Source organism: Corythoichthys intestinalis, chromosome 22 (genome assembly GCF_030265065.1).
Source record: "Corythoichthys intestinalis isolate RoL2023-P3 chromosome 22, ASM3026506v1, whole genome shotgun sequence".
Taxonomy (NCBI): Eukaryota; Metazoa; Chordata; class Actinopteri; order Syngnathiformes; family Syngnathidae; genus Corythoichthys; species Corythoichthys intestinalis.
This window is the reverse complement of record NC_080416.1, coordinates 15,542,798-15,555,968: the sequence shown is the minus strand read 5'-3', so window position 1 is coordinate 15,555,968 and position 13,171 is coordinate 15,542,798. Positions and strand designations below refer to the sequence as shown.

Below are 13,171 nucleotides of genomic sequence, written 5' to 3'. Positions count from 1 at the left end.
AGGAGCTGGTCAATGACCTGAAGATAGCTGGATGCGCACTTTCAAAGGCTACTGTCAGTAGAACACTACAGTGCAAGCTTTAAAACCATTCATTGCTCTGAAGGTTCCCCCGTTGAAGCCGATACATGTGAAGGCCCGTCATAAGTTTGCCTGGGACCATTTGATTGATGCAGAGGTGTGATTGGAGAAAGTCATGTGATCAGAAGAGACCAAAGTTTTTGGTGCAAACTTTACTCATCGTGTGTGGAGGAAAAAGAAGGATGACGACTATCCCAAGAAGACCATTCCTATTGTGAAGTATGTGGGTGGAAATCTCATGCTCTGGGGCTGTTTTTCGGCAAAGAGGGACAGGAAGTAGAGTGAATGGTGAAATGTATCGTCAAATTTTGAGCTACAACCTCCTTCCCTCAGTCATAAACTTGAAGATGGGTCGTAGCTGGATCTTCCAACATGACAATAATCCGAAGCACACAGCCAAGCTGACCCAGGAGTGGCTGCGTAAAAAGCATATCAAGGTTCTGGAGTGGCCTAGCCAGTCTCCAGAACTCAATCCAATAGAAAATCTTTGGATGGGGCTGAAACCTGACAGATCTAGAGAAGATTTGTGTGGAGGAATGGGCCCAAATCCCTGCTTCCATATGTGAAAACCTAGGGAAGAACTACAGAAAGTGTCTGACCTTTATAATTGCAAACAAAGGCTTCTGCACTACCCTAAATACCCAAAAATAACGCGCGTTTTTCCTCCCAAAATGTACTCGTAAAATCATGGGTGAGCGTTATACACAGATAACAGGGATGGAGACAGATTCACCATGATTCTTGTTCCAGTGTCAGCATGGACCAGCACAATATTACCTGATCTGAACGACGGTGATATAATAATCAACTTTCATGTTTTAAATAATTGTTTTCATGATGATATTTTTCACATCTAATAAAATTAAAATGATTTTGTTGTACTATTCGTCTATTATTCACCGGTACATTTTTCTTACCTTGTTGAAGCAACATGCTGGCTTATCGACACGGCCATGTTGTCTTGAAGAGAACGTATACGGCGATCAGTTTCGTATAAATGTTGACCCTGTAGCGAGCTAGGACAGGAGTCTGAGGAGGGTTGTCGCACCACGGAGCCAAGCCGCGTTTTATTGACATTGAAACTCATAAAGTAACAACGTACGTATTGTATGCAGCTCGCAGGAGACATCTCTTTACTTTCCGCTGTTCCCTTAACTAAACAGTTCCTCCCGGGAACTACACAACTTGCCAACATTAGTTCTGCTGGTGAATTCTGTTCAAACTTGCTACAACTGCTTACATTGTGAAAATTATTACCATATACTGGGAGCACTTTTACCACAGAAAATTAATACTCTATTTTAAAATTTAAAAAAAAATTTGACGAAAGGAATAAAAAAATGCAGATTTTACTGGTGTTTTCTTATCATATTACGGTATATGACGTCACCATTTTGGCCACTCTAATTGGTCGAATGATTTCCGTGAGTTTTTCGTTTGTACTGTGATCCGCTCTTTCCGATTACTGGTAAGAGTTCGAGACACGAGACTCATATTTATTGGTGCTAAAATTAGGGTGCGCTTTATACGCGAGCAGAAGAATTTTCCCTAGATTTTACAGGTAAATTTCGGGTGTGCGTTACACACGGGTGCACGTTATATTTGGGTATTTACAGTAAATATTGCCACTGATTTTCTCAGAGGTACAAATACTAATGAACCCTAGTAAATTACAAATAAAGTATTGAAACTCATAAAATGGGAGTTTTTAATGCATCTATGATTGAAATTTCAGACCTCTATCCGTTTTTAAGTGGGTGAACTTGCAAAATCACAAGGGGTGAAAATAATTCTGCTCTTCACTGTGTGTATATATTTGTCATCATCCACAACCTCCGGTGTATGGTGCAATTTTAAGCGATTAAAAAAAAGAACAAAGTTGGAATTTAGAATTAAGTGCCCTCATTGTGCCACAACAGGCCAGTCAGTGTGCTAAAATATGCTGAATGCGATCAGGGGATTGTGACCATAAATCACAAATATCTAAATAACTGACCATTTTATATCATGGGGTGGGAAAAAAAAAACTTCCATCTTGAATAAGCAGTGGCGACCCTAAAATTTTGTTTCATATGTTATTTTAAAAATTTGGTTAAATCATTTGAAATGTGCTTAAAATGTGGAATAATTGAGGCTTTATTATGTTCCCAATGCCAACTACTACTCCCCATTATTTAAGCATTCTGGGAGCGAGATGATTGGATTATTATATGCTAAATAAATTGATAGCAATTTTCTCCTATTTCATTCTTCTTCCTTTTATATATACTTCTATTTCAGCACATTGCAGATACATATCTTTTACAGTTTTGCCTGTGTAGTTTTCATCATCATGGTGGTTTCAAAACCAATTTTTCCAACATCCACTTCATTGTGTGGGTGTAGAATGGATTAGCCTGTACTCGAGTTGGCTATTACGAGTTAATTCATTTTACCGGAGTGTGCCAGCATATAACTAATTAGCTTATTATTAAATACAGAAGTCTCCTTCTTCCCCCTTTGTATTTTGCTGCCATCTGACTATGTCTTGCTTTGAGGTGCTCAATTTTCACCGCTAAAAGGTCACCTTCACTGCAGGCTTTCTCCTCCATCCCTTCCCCCCAGTGCTTCTGCTTGTCTTCAGTCAATACAGGGCAGCGTCTGTGGATGCAGACAGACAAGCAGTGCAGGGATTTGGGCCCAGCCCGGCCAGGAGACTTGCTGACCGACGCAGAATGGTCGCACGGGGGTGGAACTGTTAGAGAATGAGTGAAAGACTTGAGAGGGAGGGGGGTTGAAGGAGGAGACATTATCGAGCCGGTGTGAGTCAGCAGGTTGACGGAGCTCGATGGCGCGGCACCGACAACATCACTGCTGCTGGAAAATGTTGCCAATAAGGCGCCCAATCTATATCTGCCGCTTTGAAACACCTCGCTCATTACCTAATGGGTGTAAAAAGAAATCCATGTTTGATATTCATGGCACATTAAATTGATAATCAAACATGTGGCCGTCAGACAGAGATGGAAATAGCGCATTTTTTATGACGCGATTGATCAGTATGCTGGATGTTTATGTGAGCAGCATAAATCAGGTTGGCATTTTTTAGAAGGCAGCCAACACTGGCCTTGTAGGGCGCATAATGTGCGCTCGATTGACCTGCGCGCGTGTGTATGTGTGTGTTTGTTGGTAGGACCTGGTGACAGTGTGCCAGCGGTGTACGGCCTGGATGTGACGGATGTGGAGAGATGGGAGGAGACCGTGCTGAACCCTGCACTGCAGATACTGGACAGTCTCTGCAAGGTGTGGCCTTTCTACTGCTTTTTCTTGTCTCGAACGGCAACACAGTAGAGATCAATGGTTTTTGTTCCCCTCCTTCCGTCTTAAGTATAATTTATAACTTTTACATTCCACTTCTAACTAGGGGTGTGCCATCTTAGGCACCCCACGATCCGATTCGATTACGATTCGGGGCGCTACGATTCTATTATTAAACGATGATCACTGTATTGATGATGATCGTGGTTATCGCGATTATCACAATTATGGCGATTATCAATGCCTCGTACATTACTAATTCATACAGTAGCGAAATAAATTTATGTCCATTATTTATTTAAAATAGCCTAATAATTCAACAGGAACCATGGAAACATGCCCATACAACAAAAAGCTGCCCTTAAGCTGCTTTTTTATTTATTTTTTACAAGAAAGTGCAAAAACATTGACCATTTTAAAGGGAATACTTATTTCTCTCAACACACAGGTGGAATGAATTCCACATTTTCTGGAAACATAGTGTCTTTAGAAATATGACTTCTTTTAACCAATATACTTTGTTTTCACAGATTTCTGTACTATTTCGAATGTTTGTAGTGTTACCGCTGTACTTAATCATGGTTTTACACGTTCTGCATATGAAATACACGTTCTGCATATGAAATACACGTTAGTGAATTAGCTAATTAGCTTAGCGCTCGGCGCTAACTATTAACATCTAAAAAACAACAATAATGACTAAACAGTACAAGAGGGTTCGTGTACTCACCTCTTATAGATGCACACGGGTCTTAGCAACACACAAGACATTTTTCAATTGAAATGCCTTAAAACTACTGCTGGACATCTAAAAGACAAGGAGCAACGAGCCATCTCTCTTCCCCTCTTGCTCTAAAAAAAATAACGGGTCGCGCTTCTCTGCCTGCCTGTCTCATACACAAATATATTTTCCAGTCTTTTAAAAAGGAGTAAATCTCTCTCTCAGTAACCGGCAGCATCCATCATAACGTGCGTTCGCCCGTTAACGGTGCCCGGGCGGCAGACGTGTCTTGAATTTCGTTCTGCTACGACCAGCTGCCATAAAGTTATAAGGGAAAATCTTAGTTTTTGAACTTATATGAATCGTAATGGAATCGTCACGTGTCGAATCACGATGCATGTAATAATCGATTTTTTTGGAACTCCTCTACTTCTAACACAGTTAGGTCTGTCATTACCTCATTACAAGCGCCTTGTCCGCTCAACTACAAGTATTAATAGAAATTCAATGAACGCCTATTCCGTGCCAGCAATACGGAATGAACATTTTAATGAATGCTTTTCAAATAATTTTACCTATAGCACATTTGTAAGGCTAGGTTCATACTCCAGGTCTTAATACACAAATCTGTTTTTTTTTGTCATATCGTTTTAACTACATATGCTGGCTGTATGTAATTCCAGGGTGATTATATTTAAGAGGACACAAATAACAGACATTAATAATCCCCGTTTAGTCTTATATTCAAAGTTATATGGACTGATAGAACTCATACACTGTCACTGCATGATCCACGCACATAAGCTTTACGTGTGTGCGTCAGTTTGCCCCGACTCGCCGATGTAAGCAAAACTGAAATACTGCTCATTTGGGGCACAGAAAGAAAATCGAGCATTATCTGGCTTATCTTTTTCTTCATTTAATTTTCTTATGACTGTGGTCAAGCCTGAGTCCTGCGTAAAAGCAGAGTTCAAGCTAGGCGCTAATGCTACTCCATCGCTAACATAGCGCCCTGTCTCTCTCTCGCTCTTTGCAGATGTAATGTCTGCATGAATACTGATTTGGGAGACTTGACATTTCAGACCACCGACACATTCTGGAAAAATGTTTCCCAGATCTGATTTAAACCACATACGAAAGTGACCTAGATCGGCTTGTCACGTTCAGAGTGTCAAGTTAATGGCTTACTCGAATCAGAAAAAAAAACAAAAAATCGGATTCGCATTAAGACCTGCAGTCTGAACCTAGCCTAAAACTACCCTGAATTTTTCATTTTGCACCAATTTTTAGAAAACAACAGAAAAATTTGGGGGAAGGGGGCGGTGGGTGGGATCTCTTCTTAGAGCAAGCAGTTAAACAGGGGAAAGTGTTTTGTTTTATAACCCTGTCAAGTTGGGTCACGATATTCAACGGGAGTACAATGGTACGTTGACATACGATCTCATCAACATCCGATCTTTTTGACATCAGACATAAAATTTGACTGTCATTTGTCTCGTCATATCACGACATGCTCGAAATACGACGATTTATGACAGCGTCACAATTTCATTGTTTTTCCGACGCTCGGCAGATTTTCATGTGCGAGAACTCAACATGGGTCACAAGAAGGTTATTATAGGTGGTGAAAAAAGGAAAAATGTGACTCTTACCATACCAAATTAAGAAGGAGATGATAGAAAAATATGAGCGTCGTGTGCGCGTCAGTGAACTGGCTCGAGAATCCGGCCGGGGTATGTCTATAATCTCTTATCTCGAGGATGACTAATTATTATTATTGTAACATCGGCAAGGAAGTCGCCAGCTTCGTCAGGCTTTTAATCATTTATTTCAGAACTTGTGCAACACAACACGGCTACTGCCAACAGCAACAGAATATGAAAAGAGAAAGTAAAATCTCTACTGTACCTCTCACTCTGTCGTCAGTCACACGTTGCATTCAGGAGCAACATGCAAAATACAACCACCACATCGTAACCCGATTGAGTACATTTTTATTATTATTATTCCAATTTGTATTTACAATTTTGTTTGTTTTGCTTTGTGTAATTTCTACTTGTAATTGTACTTGCAGTATTTATTAGGGATTTGGCGTAGGTTTTTGGGCTGTGGAATAAATTAATCAAATTATAATGTGTTCTTAAGGGGAAATCCCGCTCGACATACGGCTGTTTTGACTTATTAACCAGGTCCTGGAATGAATTCAATTCTTATGTAGAGGTAACACTGTATAGGATTTTCTGCGGCGTAAGCTTGAAAAATTTATTTTACATCTTTTCTGTTTTTTGTTGTTTTCTTCAGCAAGAGTGTTTGCTGCAGGTATACTGTGAATCCCAAGCTATTAGACTCTGTGAATGACCCAAAAGCACCAGCAGAGGGCAGCAAAGCACAAGAAGGCTGGGTCCAAAAGGAAGGAAATTTTAGAGGTTGAAGGGTTTTGGACTGATTTGGTTTATGAGTACATTTCACATGTGTTGTGGGAGTTAGCAAATGCATGTGTGTAAACTACATAAAATCATTTTTTAAACTAAATTGATCTATTTCTCTATTTTATCAGCGGGAGGAACCTCCTTTTCCACCTATCAGAGTGCAGGGGGCGGAGCTTAGGAACAAACGGAGCCGACATACTTGCGACTCTTGCGACAAGGTCATCATCGGCGACCTGGAGTGGGCAGGTGAGACGATTCGGCTCAATTTAAACACTGTTAATCAATGTCGAATTAAACATTGGCTGCCATTGACGGCGGTAGGTGTCAAATTCATTTAAACGCTGACGGCGGACAGTGAGTTGTTACATTTTAGTGATGAGTTCAGTTTGGTTTGGACGTCCATCTCTGCCAGTGGCTGCCAATAATTTACTCATGCCGGGTCACAGTTGCGTCGTTACGCCAGCGTCACGTGTAGCTCTCTACCCCGCAGCTCACCTCAAATCCAAGAAGCATCACTTCCACGTCAGGAAGAAACTTAAGTCTGACACTGCGAGCGATGACCAGTCTCATTGTACCGCTACGCCTCCCGCTCCAGATGCAGAGACTCAAACTAACCAGTTGGTATTTTCCCAGGATGCCCACGCAGCACACTAAGGAAGCAGCCATGACATTTAAAAAAAGGTCCACAGGCTGTCAAATACAATATGAATTAAGTTTTGCACCACATGGTTGCTCTTGGACCCTCTTTTTTTTCCAGTTTCCAATGGAAACACACAGCACACATTTTCTGTGTGTCAACGTTTCCATGAAATGCTGCTTTCAGCAGGAATTTTTATATTTCACACTTTATCATGAAGACTTTTTCTTCAGTTCACCTATGGATTATTTTCTACCCCAATTTTGTGGACAAGAAATATTTGGACACTTGAACTTGGAAAGCTTCAGGAACTGTGGGGGGAATGGAAGAAACTACATTTTTTGTCGCACTGTGCAAGACTATAGTTAGGCATAGTTCAACGGAATAAGATTTTTCATCAACACACCAAAGAAGATGTAATATTGTGACTGTGTGATGACATGCTGGTGTTGGTAGCACTACGTCTTGACTTGGGAGATTTCTTTTCTACTTCAAATTGGAGATATTTCTTTTTTTTGTGGACACTGCAACTAAAGACCGTACGGCTCATGGACGAAAGTAGGACTGTGACATCAAGTGGAAGTGAAAACTGAAGCAAAAACATGTTTAACATGTCCATTGACTTCATAATGATACTGATGGGGCGCTGGGCCGATTAATAGGGGGCCTATCTCCATCAAAGCTGACAGAGTAGAAACAAACACAGAGCTTTTTACATTGAAAATCCTTGTGAATAAATGCTTGAATCCCTGAATTCTTTCTAGATATGGACGTCAAACAGTCTCGATTTTTCATTAAAGGAGCAAAGAACCGGGCAATTAGCGTTTATTTTACGTAAAAATCTCGAATGTGCTGCTAGTCTTTAAGCCATTGTAGCGCCGCCTTATCGCCACAAAGAGCTTTTTACGTTGAAAATCCTTGTGAATAAATGCGTAAATCCCTGAATTCTTTACAGAAATGGAGGTAAAACAGTCTTGATTCTTTGTTAAATTAGGAAAGAACCGGGCCGTTAGCATTTATTTTACGTAAATATGTTGAATGTGCTGCTACGCTTTAAGCCACTGTAGAGCCGCTTACCACCACAAAGAGCTTTTTACGTTGAAAATTCTTGTGAATAAATGCTTAAATCCCTCAATTCTTTATAGATATGGACGTAGATATGGAGGTAAAACAGTCTCGATGTTTTGTTAAATTAGCAAAGAACGGCGGCACGGTGGCTAAGTGGTTAGCACGTCTGCCTCACAGTTCTAAGATCAAGGGTTCAATCCCGGGCTTCGGCCTTCCTGTGTGGAGTTTGCATGTTCTCCCCGTGCCTGCGTGGGTTTCCTCCGGGAACTCCGGTTTCCTCCCACATCCCAAAAACATGCATGGTAGGCTGATTGAACACTCTAAATTGTCCGTAGGTATGAGTGTGTGCGTGAATGGTTGTATGTCTCCTTGTGCCCTGCAATTGGCTGGCAACCAGTTCAGGGTGTCCCCTGCCTACTGCCCCGAGTTAGCTGGGATAGGCTCCAGCACCTCCGCGACCCTCGTGAGGAAAAGCGGCATGGAAAATGAATGAATGAATTAGCAAAGAACCAGGCCTTTAGCGTTTTATGTAAATATGTCGAATGTGCCACTAGTCTTTAAGCCATTTTAGTGTAGCTTTATCATCACAAAAAGCTTTTTACGTTGAAAATTCTTTTGAATAAATGCTTAAATCCCTGAATTCTTTACAGATATGAACATAAAACAGTCTTGATTCTTGGTTAAAAGCAAAAAAAAGAAAAAACGCAGTTAGTATTTATTTTACAGAAATATTGCGAATTATGACGCTAATGCCGTAGCTGTTAATTTCTCCCATTGATTTTTTTACACAACGTTTCAAAATGCATGCATGGTACAAAAAATATAACTGCCTGGAATCCTCAAACATATCACTCCTGAGACAATCCTTCCTGTTTGTATGCGGTACAGCTTTCATACTTTTTCAACCTAAATCTGGCGTTGGATCACTGCATGTGTTGAATAACTGCGACCGACTGCACATAACCAAAGCGGACTTTGGGACGGCCCCATACTTGAAAGCGTGGCAGAGTGTCTGTGGAATGTGTCCCGTCAATATCATTATGAAGTCTATGACGTCATAATTTGCTGCAAATACTAACATTTACGTGATTTAACAAGAGTAATTTGTAAACACAAAAGCGTGATTGATTAATTGTCGAAAAAAGTGAAAACAAATGAGGTGCCTTTCTTAGTTGCTCCTATTGTTTGTCAAATATTTTAATTATCACATTTTATCCCTTTGGGTTTTTGTCACTACGCACTTTCAATGGATGGTTTATTTTGAAAATAAACATTTAAAAGTGTATTCGGGCCACCTGTCATTAAGATTAATGCAACATAGTGCGGAAAAGTCTGGAAAATGTTCACAACTTGCACCCAGGCCAAATGCATAAAGTTTTACACAATTCCATAAAGTTATGTTGTTCAACAACCTCCTAGGCAGAAGTAATTAGCCCACTTGTAGTTCAACTTTTATGACTCTTTTGTGTGATAACCCCTTTGACTGCTGCCTTTGTCTTTCTCCTGAGTTGTGACACTCGAGTCGACGCTCAAGTCTGCGAGGTGAGAGAGTTTTCCCAGCAGCGATCGCAGCGTCTTTGTTTATCCAGCAGCTCCGCTAACACAATACCTGGCGGCCACCCAGAGAGGGGCCCACTTTTTGGCGCGCCCGTCCGCTCTTGTCACCTGTGGCTTCTCACCTCCCCTTCCGTTCGATTCCCAGCACTCACCCTGTCACCTAGCTACCCGACCGTTCGACTCCAAACATTTCCGAGTGGTGTTGTAGCTGTAAATAAGCGTGTGTGTGTGTGTCCCACTTTGACAAACTGGGTCAGGCTTCAAGCTGGGACTGAGCAGTACATTATTGAAGTCACATTGTACAACAAGAACCCCACTAGAACTGTGATCAATAGTCAGGAATGAGAAAAGTTTCAACCATTTCTAAATACGTCAAAAAAGTAAGCGTGTGTAGACACATTTTCCGAAAAATAGCTAGCTAACAAGAGATTTGCTCGGTCATGTAATTGCACACTTGACGGGTGGCTATTACGTCCTTGGCAGAGGTAACAAAGGTCCCCATGCAGCTAATCTTTTTATAACCTTCTTGTGTGAATAAGTCCCTTTTTCTCCCTCCCGTCGGCGGCTTTTTTTGAGATAGAAATTCAGAAGCTGCTTTGTTTTCTCTCCTTCTTGTGTCATCTTTGTATTCATAACATCGTACATCATGTTCCCAGTTGGGAGGCTTTGAATTCATTCAGTCATGTGATGTACTGTTGAGTACATTTTTGGATGTGTATACTGTCAGCTGGTTTGTTGTGGAACCTTCAGGCGCTACGAGGGAAAAAAAGAAAGCTGCGGTTTTTCATTGACACCAGGCATGACCTGAACGTGCCCCCGCAAGAGGGGGGGGTGAAAAAGTAGCGCTGTGTGCCAGGTCACAAGGTTAATTGGTGATTTGCACAGCCCGACGCGTTGAGTCTACGCGCTCAACTTAAGTAACCTCACACATTAAGAGTCTCGCAAGTGCATTTTTCTCATTAAGTCCACCAGTAGGTGAAATCCAAGGAAGGCGGATGTTAAGTATTTGTTTCCGTATGTCTGTATGTTTGCGTTTAAGATAACTCAAGAAGAATAAAGGAATTGCTGTATCATCAAACTTGCAGGATGTGTTTTTAATATGAAATGGAAGAGGTGATTGAATTTTGGAGTCATTAGATCTAATGCTGCAACGATTAACTCATTTAATCCGATTCGAAAAAAAGATTCGAATCCAAATTTTGCAGCGTCGAGAATTTGTTTTTAGTCATGTTGTAATGAATGTAATTTGTTTTGAAAGTGTTTGCATTTAGTTTCATTGATTTGGGTGGATACACTGCCCTCTAGTGGCAACAGTGAATATGACATAACTCATTTCACATGGCTGAATCCAGCTGCTCCCTGTTAAGACCAACATGAGTTAAGTTTTGGTTTGAGCTAATGTTTTTTTTTGAATGCATTCGGAATTTATAAGTATATTTAGCTGTTTTTTGCGGGAATGTGAATCATTCATGAAGAGCATTGTTAAAAAAAAAAAAAAGTTTGCGTTTATAGCATTTAAGCTAGCGAGACTTTTGCTATGTAAGTTAGCCAATTGTTCTTCTGTTGTACTTACTTAGATCATTTATTTTTTTATACCGTTTGAGACTTAGCTCAGGTTTTTTACTTTATGTTCTTTATGTGATTGCTTAACTCATTTGCTCCAAAAATCTTATAAATACGTTGTATTTTTAATTGTTTCAGTGTCCCAAAGTCTTTTACATTGTTTTTTATAAGAGACATCTGTAGGTTCTGATGCAACTTCACTCCAAAGCACAACGCTGAAAATCTATTTTAAAGCAATAAAACTGGCCACTGGAGGGCAGTAGCGCATTTGGTAAGAACTCATATCGGACCATGAAAGGAAGTGAATGAAGAGAAATAGTCAGGAAACGGAAGTTGGAAGAAGCGTGAGAAAATGTGGAGAACGATGTCAAACACAAGGCACATGCTCCACACAAGTTACCTAGGTGAATTCTGTTATGAGGTAGTGATCACTATACAGGTCCCCCCAAGAATTCACCCACACAGGACGCCAGGCATAACCCGTTATAACGGAACGGAACGGTCTGTTTGCACGCCGCTTGCATAACAGCGTCATCTCTCGGTTCAATAGTTATGTGTAAATAAATTGTTACGTTTCTATCAAAAGCCATATTTGTCTTGTTGTTTATGTTATTTTGTAGAAGGAAAACATTCAGATGTTTGCAATGTCACAAACGCAAAAAATAGCTGTGTTAAAGTTATGTTTAAAATGTATGCTTTTACAAAAAGCTCAATTTGTTTTTTTTTTTAAATGTATGCTTTTACAAAAAGCTCAATTTGGGGTTTTTTTTTCATCAGAAATTGGAAAATTGCTCAAACTAAGATATTTTCTCATGCTGATTTTTAAAGAATGGAAAAAGATTTGAACTTTTTTTTTCTGCTGAAAGAAGAGAGTCTAATCTTTCTTTTGGTGGGTTCCATGTTTATATGGCAATAGAACAGAATTTTCTGTGGGCCGTGCAAAATCAGTCAAAATCCAGTATAACGGCCGGGAGCGAAGGGGGTTGCACCGGTGAAAATGGCTGGGAGTGAATGTTTTAATCATTCGAACTACCGTCATTTTGGTACTAAAAGCCGCTACTTTTTTCTCTCATTTTGATTCCTGTGGCTTATCGTCCAGTGCGCCTTATTTCTTGATTTTATTTATTTATTTTTTTGACTAAATGGGTAACACTTTATTTGACGGTGGCGTCTTAAGACTGTTATAATTATGACATGACACATGTCATGAGCATTAATGAATGCTTATGACAGATGTCATTACGTATCCCCCAGCAAATCTTGTCATTAACACAATTTATGTCCAATTTGGATCTTTTACATCCATTCAAAAGTGGCATAATTTGCCGGATGACACATAATGACACCCGTCATAAGCATTCATTAATGGTCATAACAGTGACATGTCATATTTATGACAGTGTTATGACAGCACTATCAAATAAAGTGTAACCGGTGAATATTTTTCAGTGTAAATTTCCCATGATACAGTGAGGACAGCTGCGGCTTGTAGTGCGGTGCGGCTTACAGTGCCTTGCAAAAGTATTCGGCCCCCTTGAATCTTGCAACCTTTCGCCACATTTCAGGCTTCAAACATAAAGATATGAAATTTAATTTTTTTGTCAAGAATCAACAAGTGGGACACAATCGTGAAGTGGAACAAAATTTATTGGATAATTTAAACTTTTTTAACAAATAAAAAACTGAAAAGTTCGGCGTGCAATATTATTCGGCCCCCTTGCGTTAATACTTTGTAGCGCCACCTTTTGCTCCAATTACAGCTGCAAGTCGCTTGGGGTATGTTTCTATCAGTTTTGCACATCGAGAGACTGACATTCTTGC

The 13,171-nt window shown here is 40.2% G+C and overlaps 1 protein-coding gene across 3 annotated transcripts in view; it reads left to right on the top strand.

Moving 5' to 3' along the window:
• trit1 (tRNA isopentenyltransferase 1) overlaps positions 1-11,961 on the top strand; it is a 68,825-nt gene extending 56,864 nt beyond the window's left edge. The window contains exons 9-12 of one of the 3 annotated variants that reach the window (XR_009061868.1): positions 3,251-3,360; positions 6,402-6,522; positions 6,654-6,771; positions 7,016-7,160. Coding sequence is in view for 2 of the 3 variants with exons in the window: in XM_057827807.1 (XP_057683790.1) it covers positions 3,251-3,360; positions 6,654-6,771; positions 7,016-7,179 (392 nt within the window). In the remaining variant the exon portion in view is untranslated. Of the gene's footprint in view, positions 1-3,250; positions 3,361-6,401; positions 6,523-6,653; positions 6,772-7,015 lie in introns of all 3 variants that reach the window. The other 2 variants (XM_057827807.1, XM_057827806.1) reach the window with 2 other exon arrangements.
• Positions 11,962-13,171: the final 1,210 nt, after the last annotated feature.